Source organism: Pan troglodytes, chromosome 8, assembly GCF_028858775.2.
Source record: "Pan troglodytes isolate AG18354 chromosome 8, NHGRI_mPanTro3-v2.0_pri, whole genome shotgun sequence".
NCBI lineage: Eukaryota > Metazoa > Chordata > Mammalia > Primates > Hominidae > Pan > Pan troglodytes.
This window is the reverse complement of record NC_072406.2, coordinates 40944353-40961827: the sequence shown is the minus strand read 5'-3', so window position 1 is coordinate 40961827 and position 17475 is coordinate 40944353. Positions and strand designations below refer to the sequence as shown.

The window sequence follows — 17475 nt, the reverse complement described above, 5'->3', positions numbered from 1 at the left end:
TTGTTTCATCTGTTCTTTGTAGTTTTTTTCCTTCCTCTGCCCCTTTTGAATTGAGCTTTTTAAAATGATTCCATTTTATTTATGCTATTGGTTTACTAGTTATATTTCTTACTAAAAGTTTCTTAGCTGCCCTCTGGCTTATGATACATATCTCAAATTTGTCACGTCTCCTGTAAGTAAAATTCTAAAATTCACAAATAGTTTAAGAAACTTACAACAGTATACCTTGAATACCCCTCCCTATACTTTGTGTTATTGTTGTCACACATTTTATTTCTACGTCATAAACCCCTCAAAACATTGTTACTATTTTTGCTTTAGATAGTCAATTATATGTTAGAATGATTAAAAATAATACACAAAGTCTTGTATATTTATTTTTACCATTTCTGCAGCTTTTAATTTTTTTTGCATAGATTCATGTTTCTGGCTGGCATGGTATTACTCCCGACAGAATAATTTTATTTAACATTTCTAGCACAGGTCTTCTGGCAGTGAATTCTCTGTTTTTGTTCATCTGTGAAGGTTTTTATTTTGCTTTCATTTTTGAAAGATTTTCGTTTTATTCTTAGTAAAGAATTTTGGGTTGACATGGTTTTTTGTGTTTTCCTTTTTAGTGCTTTAAAGATATTACTCTCTTTTCTTCTGGTTTGCAGTGTTTCTGATGAGAGGTCTCTTAAAATTCTTATGTTCATTCCTCTGTATTTAATATGTCATACCTGTCTACCTTCAAGATGTTCCCTTTATTTTTGGTTCAAGCCATTTAAATATGATGTGTTTTAGTCAATAGAGGGTTTTGGTTGAATTTTTTGGTGGTGGTGAGGAATGAGCAGGTGCAGCCCTGCTGTTGTATCTGTTGTGCTGCAGCAGAGGTGTGAGTTTAGGAACATCACGTTACTGTCCACCTAACTCCAACGGAAGCCTTAGTCTTGATGTCGTCCTTGTTTAGCTGTTACTAAGGACCACAAGTTAAATGCATCTGAGACTTCCTTTCCTGAATTTACCATTGGCATTAATCTTCAGAGAACACTAGATAATTCAGATATCATTAAAAATTATTCTCATTTTTTAAATAAAGGGAATTAGCTTCAGTGAAGACCAGCAAAAGGAAAAGGATCAGCTTGGCAAAGCCCCCAAGAAGGAAGAAGCAGCTGCCCTCTGCAAAGACATTTCTGGTTCAGACAAAAGGTCACTGGAGAAGAACCAAATTAATTTCGGGAGGAATCAAATGACCAAGAGATGGGAACCAAGCTTAAACTGGAAGACCACTGTTAATTACAAAGGGTATGTAGATATTTGCATTTGTTTTCAGATGCAGCATTAGTAACCATACTCACCTAATTTTTCACAGAACTTTATTTTATTTTATTTTATTTATTTATTTATTTAAGATGGAGTCTTGCTCTGTTGCCCAGGCAGGAGTGCAGTGGTGCCATCTCAGCTCACTGCAACTTCTGCCTCCTGAGTTCAAGTGATTCTCCTGCCTCAGCCTCCTGAGTAGCTGGGATTACAGGCACATGCCACCACGCCTGGCTAACTTTTTATTTTTTATTTTTTGTAATTTTAGTAGAGACAGGGTTATACCATGTTGGCCAGACTGGTCTCAAACTCCTGACCTCAAGTGATCTGCCCACCTCAGCCTCCCAAAATGCTGGGATTACAGGCATGAGTCACTGCGTCCGGCCAGAACTTTATTTTATAATAGAAAAATATTGAATAGATATTTACATGTCCCTCCAAGGCACAGGTTGATTCCTTTCTGCTCCTCTTTGTATTCTAAGCAGAAAGATTTGATAGAGTTTGTGTGTGGAGCACTGTGAAGGGAAGAGAAGAACACAATTCACTTTCATATAGTTGGTGAGTCAGGACAAATAATATGCAGAAAAGATGATAAAACACTTGGAGCAGTCACAGGGGAAATGTAAAAATCATGCTAGAGACCTGGTTAAGTAAGCACTGGGAGAATGTGGAATGATGAAAATTATATGGAGTTAATCAGGGAAACTGTCATAGAGATAATGTCTAACAGAACTTTAATACCATGAAAAGGCTAGAGTCTTAAAAATATGAATGGACCTATATAAAGTGGACACTGGCTTGATGAATGTATGAAATATACAAAACAAGTGCCATTTAGGACCTTCTATAAACAGGCGTCAAAGCAAAAATTGAGGGCCAATGCTACGTAAATGCTGGGGCAGTCCAAAACACCTGGAGATTTATTTATTTATTTATTTATTTATTTATTTATTTATTTATTTATTTTTTGAGACAGAATCTCACTGTCACCCAGGCTGCAGTGGCACAAACTTGGCTCACTGCAACCTCTGCCTCCCAGGTTCAAGCGATTCTCTTGCTTCAGCCTCCCGAGTAGCTGGGATTACAGGTGTGTGACACCACGCCTGGCTAATTTTTATATTTTTAGTAGAGATGAGGTTTTGCCATGTTGGCCAGGCTAGTCTCAAACTCCTGAGCTCAAGTAATCCGCCCACTTCGGCCTCCCAAAGTGCTGGGATTACAGGTGTGAGCCACTGCACCCAGCCCACTTTTTAAAGTTTAACAAATAGTTTACAAGTCACAGCCTATAGGTGATACTCTATGTTGTCCCATTTTTGGGTTAAGAACTGACTCCTGGTTGATCACTCAGGGACCTTCTCCTGCAGGGATTCTGGGAATCACAGGGTCATTGTGTTTTGGAAGCAAACCCAGAGAGCTCTTTGAAGAACGGAGTCCTGTGGAGAGGGGAGACACTGGTTCCTCTGATTGATTCTCATCAATTTTGGGGTGTTTGACTTTTGTGGCTCTGTTTGAAAGAGTCAATGTGAAAATGAAAAATGCATGGGCAACTCTGTTAACTGGCAAGTGAGTTTTAAAATACTGCTTTTTCCATATTCTTACTCTTTCAAGCATGAGATTCCTTAGCAGGTATTCAAGGGAGAACACAGAATGCCAAGGACTATGCAAAGCCTGCAAATACCTGGAAAACCAGGTGCAGTCTCTGTTGCAATGTTGGGTGGGGAAGATAAGAAAATAGAAAACTATAATTGGGGGCGATCCGTACCTAGAGTAGAAGGCATCGGGTGCAGGATTCCCACCAACAGTGGCAGCCTGTGAAGACCTGTTCCTAGGTGCTGGACAGAAAGTTTCTTCAATATGTAAAACATAGGGCTGTGCTGAAAGAGTGAAAGAGACAGCTCCGAGTGTCAGAATGAGGCTGGAACTCTTGTCAGGAACACACATCATTTGAGCACATGGAAATAATGGAGTATATATCTACATTGCCATCTTTTATTTTTATTAATTAGCATAAAGCAATAAAGCTAATATATTTGTATGTATTTTTTAAAGCAAAGGCTCAGCAAAAGAAATCCAAGAGGACAAACACACAGGAAAACTTGAAAAACCAAGACCATCTGTTTCACATGGAAGAGCACAATTACTTCGGTATGTTTCTGGTCAGCATGACAAGTTCCCTAAAGCCACCCTCACGCAGTGGGCTACTGAGCATGCAAATTAATGGCATTCTTCCTATTAGGGTCCCCAGATGTTTACACTGGTGGTTACTAGGAATGTTAGTAAAAGTGGTCACCCTGGATTTCTTTAAATACTTTTTCAAGATATTCTTCTAATGCAGTTACCCAAAATACAGTGATTTACTAGTATTAGTTGACTGTGGGAAAAGAAATGTATTTAATGCAAAGAGCAGTGAACTAAGTTTAGGAACACTGGGCTCCTAACTGATGTCTTGCCTCTGAACAATCATGTCCTGGCAAAGTTATGTCATCTTTCTGAGCCTCCCTTTGCTGATCACAAATGACTGCCGATTTTGAAGTGGTCTATGTTATTGCTAACGAAAACAATTAAAAATTAAATATGAGGCCAACTAGTAAACTTTTTACTTGATTTTCAGTTTGACAAAAAAAGTGACATGTCTGGAAGATAAGGGTCAGCCACTTTTATTAGCTTCAGAGTAGTGGATATTAGCGCTTTTGTTACAATCTCACAGTTCCTTGAGGCTGCGTTCACTGATTTTTTCAGTTATTTTTTTCTCTACATTGATCAGATTGAGCCAATTCTGTTGTTCTATCTTCATTTATTTTTTCTTCTGTCCTATTCTTCTGCTAATTTCATTCAGTGAGTTTTTAATTTCACTTATAATTTTTAGTTCCAAAATTTCCATTTGGTTTTTCTTTTCTATCTTCTCTTTCTTTGCTGAGACTTTCTATTTTTTTCATTTGTTTCAAGCATGTTCATAATGCTTGTTGAAATATTGTTATGATGATGACTTTCATATCTTTGTCAGATAATTCATACTTCTTCATCACCTTGATATTGGCATTTTTAAATTGTCTTTTCTCATTTAAGATGAGATCTTCCCCATTCTTGGTATGACAAATAATTTTCAGTTGAAATGTAGACATTTTGGTTATTATGAGACACTGGATCTTATTTAAATTATTTATTTATTTATTTGAGACAGAGTCTTGTCTGTCACCCAGGCTGGAGTGCAGTGGTACAATCTTGGTTCAGTGCAACCTCCACCTCCCGAGTTCAGGCAGTTCTTCTGCCTCAGCCTCCCGAGTAGCTGGGATTACAGGTGTGCCCTGCCACACCTGGCTAATTTTTGTATTTTTAGTAGATATGGGATTTTGCCATATTGGCCAGGCTGGTCTTGAACTCCTGACCTCAAGTGATCTGCCTGCCTCGGCCTCCCAAAGTGCTGGGATTACAGATGTGAGCCACTGCACCTGGCCTAAATCTTTTATTTTAGAAGGCCTTCTCTGCCACCATATTGGCAGGATGAGGTATGTGTTGCTTCTCCAGGCTGGTGAGGAATTGAAATAGCAGGTTTTCCCATAGGCCTTCACTGATGCCTGGGGGGTCAGGCAAGGGAGTCCTCATTATTTCTGGAGGGTAGTGGGAGTTCATGCTCCACCTATGCCTCTGCTGATATCAGCCGGACAGTGTGACGGGGGAGTCCTTGGTTACTTTGTCAGTGGGCTCTACTGATATCACAGTTCGGATAAGTGACTTCATTTTTGCCACGAGGCAGTGAGCATCTGACTCCCTGTCAGGCCTTCTCTGAGGCCACCCCAGCAGGTGGGTTGCAGAGCTTTCTTACAGTCTGATAAAGGTAGAGCTCTAGGCTCTTCACTTGGCCTTTGCTGTAAGAGGTAGACTTGGGCCACGCTGTTATGTGTGGTCTTGATTGACATAGATCATTTGTTGTCTAAACATTTTCTGTCTTATTAGGCTTTCGTTTTCTGGCCCTTTGAATTAGACAGAGCAGGACTTTCTTAGGTCCTTTTTTTGCCTGCACCCCCTGGAGTTTCTGCTTTGCCGGCTTTTCCAGTACCCAGTCTAGGAAGAATGAGACAAAAAGAAAACCCAGGGAATGCACGCTGTGTTGAGCCACAGGTCTTCAGATCCCTAGGTAGTCCTCTTCTTTTTCTCTACCTTTCAGAGTCACCTTATGTTTGTTTTATATACAATATCCAGATTTTTAGTTGTGCTTGGTGGGAGAAATAGGGAAAAGTATATCTACTTCATCTTTTCTGAAACAGATATTGGGCCGAAAGTATTTCAATTTTTAGTGAATTAGCTTAGGGTAATAGATACGGTAAAGTTTTAATGTATCCAAGCAACAGCTGTTACTCAGTGATAAAAATGAAAGGTTCTCTGTGTCACATCTTGCCTAAGTGGATAGAATTCTGTGGTAGAGAAGTATTTCTTAAGGTGGAGTTTGTAGATCAATTCAGCATTGACATTTGCTTCTTTTTACCTCCTGAATATGCAGTTGCGATGGGACAGGATTGGAAGAAATCATATCAAATAGGAAAAGCATTTTAAAGTTAGCTGTCAAAGGATTCATCAATTGGAAAAAAAAAAGACAGCTTTTCTTTGGGGCGCTGCTTTTTAAAATGGGATTGTGGAGTGATTGGGTAGACCTAATTCACTCTGCCCTCAACTCCAGGAGCTTGTTAGACTAAGGGAAGGTGAATTTAGGCTTTCCTCAAAGAATTTAGGCTTATTCTACTATATGCTTCAATCTGGAATCTTTGAGTTAAGTTTAAGTCACTTCTTGAATAGACCTGATCTACTGGAAACTTCACTCAGGTGGCTCATTAAATGGGAACAGATGCTTGAATTCAGGCTTTCCCTCTTCCAGGGTCCAGAAAGCATAATCATAGTGTTTTACACACAAATTGGCTTTTGGAAGTGCAAAAATTGGGGGCTCTCTGTGCCAAAAAAACTGTAAGAAATTAAGAGAATCATGGAACCTTACAAATTAATAAAATTTAAAAATTGCCTATCCTCTTCCTATGCTCCAAAATGGAATAGAACAGAAAAGACTTTTATGGACGAGAACCCACTGGGAGTTGAAGAGAGCAGAGGAGGGAGAGAAACAAAGAAAATGAGAATGAATTGATATGAGTATGAAGGCTTAAATGGACTAGTCCTTGCCTGTGAGTTTAATGTTGAGTTAGAAACTTCTAGAGCGATGAGGAATAAAGTGTACTTTCTCGTAAGTCTTTTTATAATTGCAGCACAATGATCATGATTCCACTAATTCAATTTTTGTAAATCCAAGTTAAACATCTGCAGATGGCCCGTTTTCAGCCCTGGTTGATTTCACTCCAGGTTTGTACTGTGTAGGGTGTCAATAACCCTTTTATGGATTACTGGGGTCCGAGATACATTTTCTAAAGATTAATGGGAAGCCAGAATGAATACACTACTCCAGAGGGTGGCAGGCAGGATTCTTGGGTTCCTCTTACCCATGGACACTACTCTAAATGCAAACTCGAATGAGTCCTGTCTCCTCCTGGACTCTCCTCCGTATCTTGCTCTGCAATAGCCCAAATGAATCATTCTTCCACTTTGCTCTCTCTTCTACATTTTTTCCTTGGCCCCCCCTCATACTACAAGGAAATGAATTTCCTTATATCCTCACCCTATGCACCAAAGCTTCCATGCTCTCCTTTCTTGCATTTATTGAAACTTTTCCATGACAGCAGTGATTCTCCTTCAGATCTTCTTTTCCCCAGGCTCTGTGTAACCACAGGGCATGGGGACCATATGCAGAAATCTCCTCTTTATTGCTTCAAACTACCTTACTCTTCAGATTAGACCTCCTTTCCTATGAGGCTAATGTAACCCTCTGTCTTTCCTGGTTGCTGTTTTCTATGGATCCATTATCACTGACGATTTTGACATTGACTGACTATCACTTTCATCCTATGTCTCATCATCATCTTGAAAAACCTGAAACCCCAAGAGGAAAACCAGTACCAAATCTTGGCCTACGCACTCCCTGGTTTCAGTCTTACTGACTGTTGCCTCCTGTCCATCAAGGTGCTGCTACTGCCACTTCCTGGAATTATCACCAGAAGTACCCTTCTTCCAAAATCTTAACCTTGACTGAAGTCATTTGTTCATTCACTTATTCATACTTGCTTTAATTTATTAATTCTTCCAGCAAATATTTATTGAGTGCCTTCCTTGTGCTAGGGGAGACAGTATAAAAGACAGAAATGGTCCTTACCTTCATGGAACTTACTAAGACACTACAAGAAAACGCAGAAATAAAAATTTTCTGATGGTGACCAAAGTGGACAAGGTACTGAGCTACAAATAATGGGAACTTAGATAATTACTCATAGACCACAGATTTGATTCTGTTCTTGCTGAACATCGAGGTAAAGACAAAAACCTAACCAGTTACTTAATTTATGTGGTCCCTAAGATGAAAACAGATCAAATCTTCAAAAACAAAACCACAGCTTTTCCTTGGAGTTTAACAAAGATACCGAAAGACAGCATTCTTCAATAGCATTCACTTGATACCTGGCAGCCAGCAGGCCCTCCATGCATGTTTGGTGAATGAATATGCCTGATAATACAGAACTAAAACACATATTTCACACTCTCTCTATGCCAGGCATTGTTATAAGCTTTTTACATACTAATTGCTATTATCATCCCCAATTTGCAGGTGAGGAAACCGAGGCACACGTAAGTTAAAAGACTACCCCAGCTCATCTAGGAACCAAGATGAACAGCTCCCATTACAACTATGTGTTTTAGCACAGCCACTTCACTAACCATGGAGTTTTGTTCAAATTGTTATTATTATTAATATTACAGAGTGTTGCTCTGTCATCCAGGCTGGAGTGCAGTAGCACGATCTTGCCTCATTGCAACCTCTGCCTTCCAGGTTCAAGTGCTTCTCCTACCTCAGCCTCCCAAGTAACTGGGACAAGAGGCACACGCCACCATACCCAGCTAATTTTTGTATTTTTAGTAGAGACAGGGTTTCACCATATTGGCTAGGCTGGTCTCAAACTCCCAACTTCAAGCAATCCACTCACCTTGGCTTCCCAAAGTGCTGGGATTACAGGCGTGAGCCACCATGCCCGGCCCAAATTATTTTTAACTCATTATCTCTATAATGAGAGTAATGACAACCTCATAGATTGTTGAGAGAATTAAAATGAAACATTTAACCCACAGTCTGTTGTCCGGAACTCTTGTGGCCAAATGCATGGGGGTCTAAAAAACTCACTTCAAAAAAGAGTAATGAAATTCATACAATATATATTATATGATAACCTCTATTGGAGTGTGAGCCAATACCCTGTAATCAAAAACATGCGCATTTCTGTAGTGAAACATGAATATTCACACTGAATGAGAGGAATTAAGACCATAAATAGTCTATTATTGGTTCATATAAGGCCTTAGCAACAAGTTAAGTCCAGTTGGGGGGAAAAATAGTTTTCAGAGCTTTTTGGATTTCAGAGTTAGAGGAAAAGTATTGTGGACTTGTGTGTTCTATTATGGTCATTGACTTTGTGACTTTGATATTTAAGGACACCTTAATATGTGATTGGCAAAAGTCATATTTTAAGTAATTTTGGATCCTTCAAAGTGAATGATTTTTTTTCTCCTCTTAATTTCTCTGACATTTCCTTGCTTGTAGAATGGGGATAATAGAGCCTGCTTTGCAAGGTGGTTGTGAGGTTTAGAAATAATGAATATAAAGTGCCTGGGACAGGCCGGGTGCAGTGGCTCATGCTTGTAATACCAGCACTTTGGGAGGCCGAGATGGGAGGATCACGAGGTCAAGAGTTCGAGACCAGCCTGGCCAACATGGTGAAAACCCCATCACTACTAAAAATACAAAAATTAGCCAGATGTGGTGGCGCATGCCTGTAAGTCCAGCTACTCAGGAGGCTGAGGCAGGAGAATCACTTGAACCCGGCAGGCGGAGGTTGCAGTGAGCCAAGATTGCACCACTGCACTCCAGCCTGGGTGACAGAGCGAGATCTCGTCTAAAAAAAAAAAAAAAAGTACACAGGGCAAAATAGACAAAACTGGTGGCTGCTGTTGGTATTATTTAATATTAAAATTAGCTAGAAGATTTAAAAGTTTGCTTCTGTCCTGTGAGATGAGGAATATGTGGGAACAATATCAGGATAAATATCCTGGGTTCAGCACCTCTCCACATGTGAGTGATGGAATGAGTAGTTCCTGAGACATCATTGTGGATTTGGTGACCCAATGGCAGTAACCTGGCATCCGGCGGTGGGAGGTGGAGACAAGCTGGTGTGATGAGTGTGCATGTGCATGAGGGACCTCTGCAGGGACATAGGGCATATATTGGATTCCAGAAGGCTCTTGTAATACTGTTGTCCATGCATCAAACCATAGAATGTGGCGTTCTTCTGTGGAACTCAACACTTTGCATGGTAATGTCTCTCAGAGTTGGTGGTTAACTCTTTGGTCCTGAACCTGATTATGTTTATGTTATTGCTGTTCTTTGGCACCTTGTGCCCTTGCAAGTACTTCAGTGTAGACATTATGGAGGGATGTGCTGAATATTGACTCTCTTTGGTAAAAGAGACTCTTTCACTATAGGGCCTTGTGGCACTGCCCAGTTGAACTTACTGGAATAATAGAAATAGTCAATATCTGAGCTGTCCAGTGTGGTAACCACGAGGCACGTGGGCCATTGAGCACTTGAAATGTGGCTAGTGTGATTGGAGAACTGGATTTTCAATTTTCTTTAATTTTAGTTAAATAAATAAGTTCAAATACCTGTAAATATGGATGACCACATGCAATGAGTGGCAGTCTTATTGAAAAGCGCAGCCTTAGGACATTCACTGAATACCCTTGTTTATTTCTCACTGTTTTCTTTATTATGATTATTGCACCCAGAGCAATTGCACCTGCAATAGAGACAGGTTTATTCACCTCACGCAGTTCCTTTTTATTTTTATGTTTTGAGACAAGGTCTTGCTCTGTCTCCCAGGCTGGAGTGCAGTGGTGTGATAATGTAATAAAGGTTTACTGCAGCTCAGACTCCTGGGCTGAAGTGATCCTCCTGCGTCAAGCCTCCTGAGTAGCTGAGATTACAGGCATGCACCACCATGTCTGGCTAATTAAGTATTTTTTTTGTAGAGACAGAATCTTGCTATGTTGTCCAGGCTGGTGTTGAACTCTTGGCCTTAAGTAATCCTCCCACCTCAGCCTCCCAAAGCACTGGGATTATAGGCATGAGCCACTGCACCTGGCCTCATGTAGGTCTTAATAGATCTCCACACTATAGCTTACATGTGTATGTGTGTTGTTATTGTTCTTAGGAAGAGTGCTGAAAAGATTGAGGAAACTGTTAGTGATAGCTCCTCAGAAAGTGAGGAAGATGAAGAACCACCTGACCATCGTCAGGAAGCAAGTGCAGATTTGCCATCAGAATATTGGCAAATTCAGAAGCTGGTGAAATATTTAAAGGTAAGAAAGGTCTATGGTAGTATGTTTGCAATGTTCATTTAAAATACTTTCCCAAAGATGTATATGCTGCTTCCAAGTTTACTTTACGTTTCTTTCAAATAAGAGTAGTAAGCATTCCTGTTGTTTTATCTAAGTTTGTGCAGGGCAAGGTCTTATTACCCTGAGGATGCAAGATTCATCCTCATGGAGCAACCAGGCTGCCTGGTACCAACCCTCTCTCCTGGCTGGGAAGTGGGCATGGTAAACAGCTGACACTGTGACTTGCTGCCATTTTATGATTTGTAGTATGGTATGGAAGAAATAACATGGATTTTTAAAGCTGGACTTCGGTTAAACTCCAGGCTGTTTCACTTACTAGCAATGTAGCTATTAAAATGTTACAGTTTTGAGCCCTAATTTTCTCAACCCATAGAATAAAATTAATATACCTGTACTATAGGACTATTATAAGGTTTAATAAAACACACTTGAACCATAGCATGGTTTCTGAGACATTGTGGGTGCTTATAGTGTGGATTGGTTCATTTTCATTTCTCTCATGTCAGATAGCATATATGAGAATATTTTACATAATAATTGGCCCATGTAACGTATTTAAGTATTTGAATTTGCAGGAGGGCAAGGGGAATGGCTCACCAAAACCCAGATTAGTATTCATTTCTGACGTCAGATATTAAGTATTGATGATATCTAGGCCTTGTGTAAAGCCGACGTCCAGAAGTATTTGTGAAAAAGTATTTGACTTAACTCATGGTTTCTTTCTGCTTTTCCATGTGTTTGGTTAAATCAACCAAGGGCATTTGCCAGTGGCTTTGCTTGATTTAATCATTGCACAATGTAAACATTTATCAAAATATCACATTGTACCCCATAAAAATATACAATTATTATTTGTCAATTAAAAATAAATAATATTTTGGCCGGGTGCGGTGGCTCACACCTATAATCCCAGCACTTTGGGAGGCCGAGGAGGGTGGATCATCTGAGGTCAGGAGTTCGAGACCAGCCTGGCCAACATGGTGAAACCCTGTCTCTACTAAAAATACAAAAAAAATTAGCTGGGCGTGGTGGCACACGCCTGTAATCCCAGCTACTCGGGATGCTGAGGCAGGAGAATTGCTTGAACCCAGGAGGCGGAAGTTGCAGTGAGCCGAGATCATGCCATTGCACTCCAGCCTGGGAGGTAAGAGCAAAACTCCATCTCAAAATAATAATAATAATAATAATAATGATAATAATAATAATAATGAAATAAATAAATAAATAATATTTTCATGTTTCAAAAAGGACATGAGCTTATACGAAACAAGCCCTAATGCTCAACTTGGAGATCTCTTTGGCAGGCTCCTAATGATTTGACCAACATCAATGCAAAATGAAAAATATGTTTTTAGTCTGGACTGTTTGTCATGAAACAAACCTCTAGACTATTGGAGAGAACAGTTAATATTTTGTGAGTTTTAAAATTTCATTTTAAGCGTGATACTTTATAAATATTAAATATTTTTGTGGCATCTGTCAATTTTTAAAATGGTTTTTATTTGGCATTTATTTTGTGTTAATGTTTCCCTCATTTAGTGTTTTGTATTATGAAATTCCTATATCAGGTGCACATTGTTTTTACATGTTGTTGCAATATAATTATGTCACATATTTTGGCTCATAATAATAATAAATCATGCATTTATTACATAAGTTTTTTTTACAGAAAACCTCTGAAATTTTTAGCATAACTCTACTACAAAAAATGATTCGCTGTTTATTATGATAGAAATGATTCACTACTATTATAGGCATTCATTATTATTTAAAGACATGTAAATGAAATGTTAGGAAAAATACAGAATAATATAATTTTGGGAACTCATGAGAATTCCTAGGAATTTTGATTGCATATTCCTGAATCTTGAAGATTAACCTGTCAGGAATTTGGAAACACTAGCATGGAGCACAGGCTAGATTCAGGCCACACGCTCCTGCACTTCCCTTTGGCAGGAGTATTTGTGCACAAACCACATAGTTCAACACAGCGGTCCAGACTGGCACGCACGGTGACCATGCCCAGCTTTGGGACATTTAGGCCACGCTTGCAACAGTGCCTCTGCATCTTTACTGAACCACAGGGCCTCCTGTGATTACCTCTCCTGGACTCCTAGAAAGCATGTCATCTGGGGGAAAAAAAAGAACTGGCAGTGGAGAACTTTGCCAACACCACTCTCTCTGAGGTGGGCAGCTCTAGACAGGGCCATTGGGGCTTAGCCTGCCTTCCTTTCTTCCTTCCTTCTTTCCTTCCCTTTCCTTTCCTTTCTTTCTTTCCTTCTTTCTTCCTCCCCTCCTCACCTCGCCTCCCCTCCGCTCCCCTCCCCTCCCCTCCTCTCCCCTCCCCTCCCCTCCTCTCCCCTCCCCTCCCCTCCCCTCCCCTCCCCTCTCCTCTCCTCTTTCCTTTTCTCTTTCCCAGGCTGATCTTGAACTCCTGGCCTCAAGCAGTCTTCCTGCATTGGCCTCCCAAAGTGCTGGGATTACAGGCATGAGCCTCTAAGCCCGTCCAAGACAGTCTTTCAGAAGATGAATTAAGAGAGTCCTGAGTTTTTCCCAAGAGTCCCGGTCCATTATCTTTATTTCATTAGCAAAAGGAAACAAGTCAAAATGGCAGAAACAAAAGATGGATCAGGAAGCAGAATACCAGAGTAATTAGAAGCATGATCTTTGACTCTGGAAAGACCAGTTGAGTTGAAATTCTGCCGCTTACTCAATGGCCTTGGGTGAGTTGACTAACCCCTCTAAGCTTCAGTTTCCTCATTGGTGAAGATGGAAAAATAAAAGTTCTCTTATATTAGGATTATTAAGAATATTAAATGAAATATAACACATGTAAAGTGCTTAGCACAAAGTAGTTAGTAACTGTTGGCAATAATAATCATTTCTATTGCTTATTATTATTGTAGCAAATGTGTGGCATAGAGACTTAACTGACTCGTGCAGGTGGCCTTCAACTTTTACTTTCAGTTCTCTAGCAACCAATAAAAGGAGGGAAATAGAGTGAGTTAATACAGGGAGGGAAAGTCTCTCAACGTCTTAAAATAAAAACAAACCAGTTGCCAGTGAGTATAACTGATCCTGGTGCTAAGAGCACGAAGAATTTTCTCCCTTAGGATTTAATGGGGCAGGCACGGAGTGAGAGAGTGAACAGCCTCAATAATATCCTCCCAGTGAACATGGCAAAGAGAGTTTCTCATAATAGCCTAATTACTGGATAACTGTCTTGAGTTTTTCAACTATTTAGGATAAGTCCTTGTAGCTTTAGGCCAAAAAGAGATGCACTATTTTCATCCCAGTACAGCTAAAGAAAACATATATTGATGAAGTGCTACTTAAATTTGCACAAGTTATTCATCAATAAATCAAGTGCAAATGTGATACTCTTGGCCAGACAGTAAATTGCTTGGAATTCTTATAGTTCCCACAGGTAAATATTCTTCACATAGCCAATAAAAGGAAAAATATATCTATAAATGATTTCAAGTTTTTGACACAGATAAATATTTTATATGGAGACACAAAACGATATTAAAAGTCTATGAAATGCAAAATTGAATGTTTCTAGGTAATCTCAAAATAAATACACCTGACATTTTAATTTATGAAATTATGGCTTAAATGTAGATTTAAGCTAGCAGAGAAATATTCATGTTGACCTGACTTTCTATTTACCATTTTCCAAGTAGAGTGATGTCTCTGATTGTTGGAAAAAAAAAAGATTTAATGAGCTCATTAATACCCAAACAGGTCAATGAACTATAGCTTATTATTCGTCCAGAGCTATGAGCTCATATCTTGGCACATAAATAGAGTTTGTATTTAATTATTTGGTTTGACATATGTTAATTTCAACCTGCAAGTTTTATATGTATAAATTCTTTTCATGTGGATTTTTTGAACACAATTTAATTTTTAAATTAATGAATGTATCACATTTTTACTCACCAACGTTCCAGCTTTTCTCCCCCATAGCTGATGATGCTGTACCCTAATTCTAAAGGAAGCAATGAACCCCCTTTTCAGCTACGTTACTGATAAGCACTTATGTTCTTCCTTCTGCTATCCTGATGGTTCAGGTTGTCTGTCTTACTACCTACTTCTTGAGTAGAGAGACCACATTAAATTTATTGCTGTATCTCGCAGGGCATCTTGCTAATGTGCACAGGCTCGCCTCCCTACCTCTGCCCCGATGGTGCGAAGGGGAGAGGGCGAGGTTCCTTAGTGGCAGGGCTTTGCTATTCTTCACTCTCAGCCCCCTGAAAGCAGTTCTTCCTGCCTCTGAGCCTGTCTTTCCTTCTGCTGTTGACTTCTTTCCCACTTTTCTTGCATCCCTCTCTCTTCCTTTTCCTGCCATCTTTCTTGTAGACATACTAGTTGATTGCTGTATTTGCTGACTTTATATGGATATTATTTTTTCCTCTGGCCAAAATTGTTTTAAAATCTTGCAAGGAAAATGTCTTGCTTTTGATCACTTCCAGCGATTAAAGGAGATGGTTTGTTAATGTCTCTATGCTCCATACTAAATCTATGAGTCTCTCTAAAACTTCAGTGAAATCGTGCTCATTTCTAAATAAGGTAGGTGGAGAGCCCTTTTGTGAAACAGGAGAAGGGATGTAGGATATTTTGTTTGGAAATGTGGAAATAAATATTAGTTACAAGTACTATATGTTATAAATTCATGCAAATGGGTATTCTTCAGTAGAGTGGGGTAAAATGTTGAAAGGTCATAATTATAAGTAGATTTGCATTTTATACACATTATAATGAAAAAGAATTTGTGGATCCAAGGTCAAAAACACATTGAAATCCATTTCAATGTGGATTGAAGGTGGAGTGGGTATGGTTTTAACCCTATAGGCAGTAAATCCAGTAAAACATTGAGAAGACTAGAATAATGCCAAAAACATGGTTGGTTGGTCAGCTTTTTGGTAGTTTAGAGGCATGTCAGAGGCTGGGCCTAGAATTATGCTTTCTTTCCCTTGAAGATATTTCCTAGAGCTGTCACTATAGGATAAGATGCCCGTATTGTCCAGGCACCAGCTCTAGGTTCAACAAGGGTTATATTGGCAAGCACAGTTGGATATCTGCCCATACTCTGAAATGCTTCATCCAGCCGGTCTTATTCCTGAGTACTTGCTGCAATGATGGAGGCCTCTAGGGCTCATTCCCAGGGCCATTTCTCCACATGTACCTCCTCCCTGTGGGATGCCAGCTTCTGTACCTGGGATTTTGATCAGAGTCCAGGTGGGAGAGTGGGGAAAGGGATGATGAAAGCATTGATTTGGAAAGATAAATCCAGCAGCAGGTGGTGTGCCAAGTGAATCTAATAGGAAGGGATGAGAAAACAGTGACAATGGGGTTACATTGGTAGAAAGGATGGCCATTCCCACACATTCATCCTTGCCCCTGACCCACGATGGGTTGGTGAGGGGTAGCCTAATTTGTTTGTCCTGTATCATCAAATTCATCAAACACTGGCGTTGATTTCACCTTTCACATGAGCCAGACTGCTTGCCATGCTTCTGCTCTGTAACCACAAATTGAGTATTCTCAGGCCACCAGATGCCTGGTGGATCCCAGCTTAGTAGTGGTCAATACTCTAATCCAGAGTGACATCTAAAAGACATTCGCATCAGAAATGCCACCGGGCTGCCAGCTTCAGAAGGGACTCCCAGAGCTCTCTCCCTGGCAGGTTTTGGGTTTCTTCTCTGGAGGTGGATTCTTGGCAAGGACATTTTTCAGACTTGAAAACCTTTGTTAAAGACTGCATTTGTGAGGCTCAGTTCCTTAATGATCTTACGTAAACTGATTAAACACACACACACATACACACACACACCTTAATTGGTTAAAGAGTTCTTTCGAGTGGTAATTGGAAGTTGTATGAGTTTTTGTTGTAGGAATTTGATGTACTTTGCAGTCAATTACAGTTAATTAAATTCCTTTCCCATTACTTGAGTTTTGGGTATGGAGTGGCAGGTAGTTTGATCCTTGTTTCATTGGTGGAAAAGCTGAGAAATTCTTTGCTCCAGGCCACACAGAAGGCAGCTGTGGACCGGGACTGAGTCCAGGCTTCTATCTTTATTGCACATTGCCTGGTTGTTCGGTTCCACTGTCAAGAAATTCAGGACCCAGGAGGCCTGCAGAACTTGCTGTTGTATCTTCCTGTCTTTCTCTTGTTTGGATTTCTTCATTTGAGTGAGAGTCAACAGGGAACCCTTGCCATAAAGGAACTCAGTATTCATGTTTGGAAGGCCATATTAGACTGTGCTCTTCTGCTGTCTTTACTTAAAAAAAAATGGAAAAGAATGTGATGGCACAGAGTTATTCTTGTTAAAAAGAGTATTTCGAAAACGGAAAACAATGCTCACTGTTCGTCCACTCGAATCAACTCCAGTAGTTAGAAAGGCAAATGAGTACCATGTTCCTGAGAAACATTCTTTAAGTTAGTACATGTGTTGCTACATTGATGTGGGTTGAGCTTTCTTAAAAAAGTCAGTGACAAACGAATAGGACAACTTCTGTGACTTTTTTTTTAATTGCTTGTTTGAAATCATAACATATTTAAATTCCATCAGCTAAAAACAGTCTACTCAGAATCTGCATTTATGCTTTCATAAATATTGTAGTATAAGAAGT

General features: G+C 39.7%; 1 protein-coding gene across 1 annotated transcript in view; it reads left to right on the top strand.

Annotated features, from left to right (window-relative positions):
* Window positions 1-17475, top strand: part of ODAD2 (outer dynein arm docking complex subunit 2) — a 189555-nt gene that overhangs the window by 26535 nt on the left and 145545 nt on the right. The window contains 3 exon segments of the mRNA XM_016962837.4: window positions 1079-1284; window positions 3349-3444; window positions 10650-10797. Coding sequence (XP_016818326.3) covers window positions 1079-1284; window positions 3349-3444; window positions 10650-10797 — 450 coding nt within the window.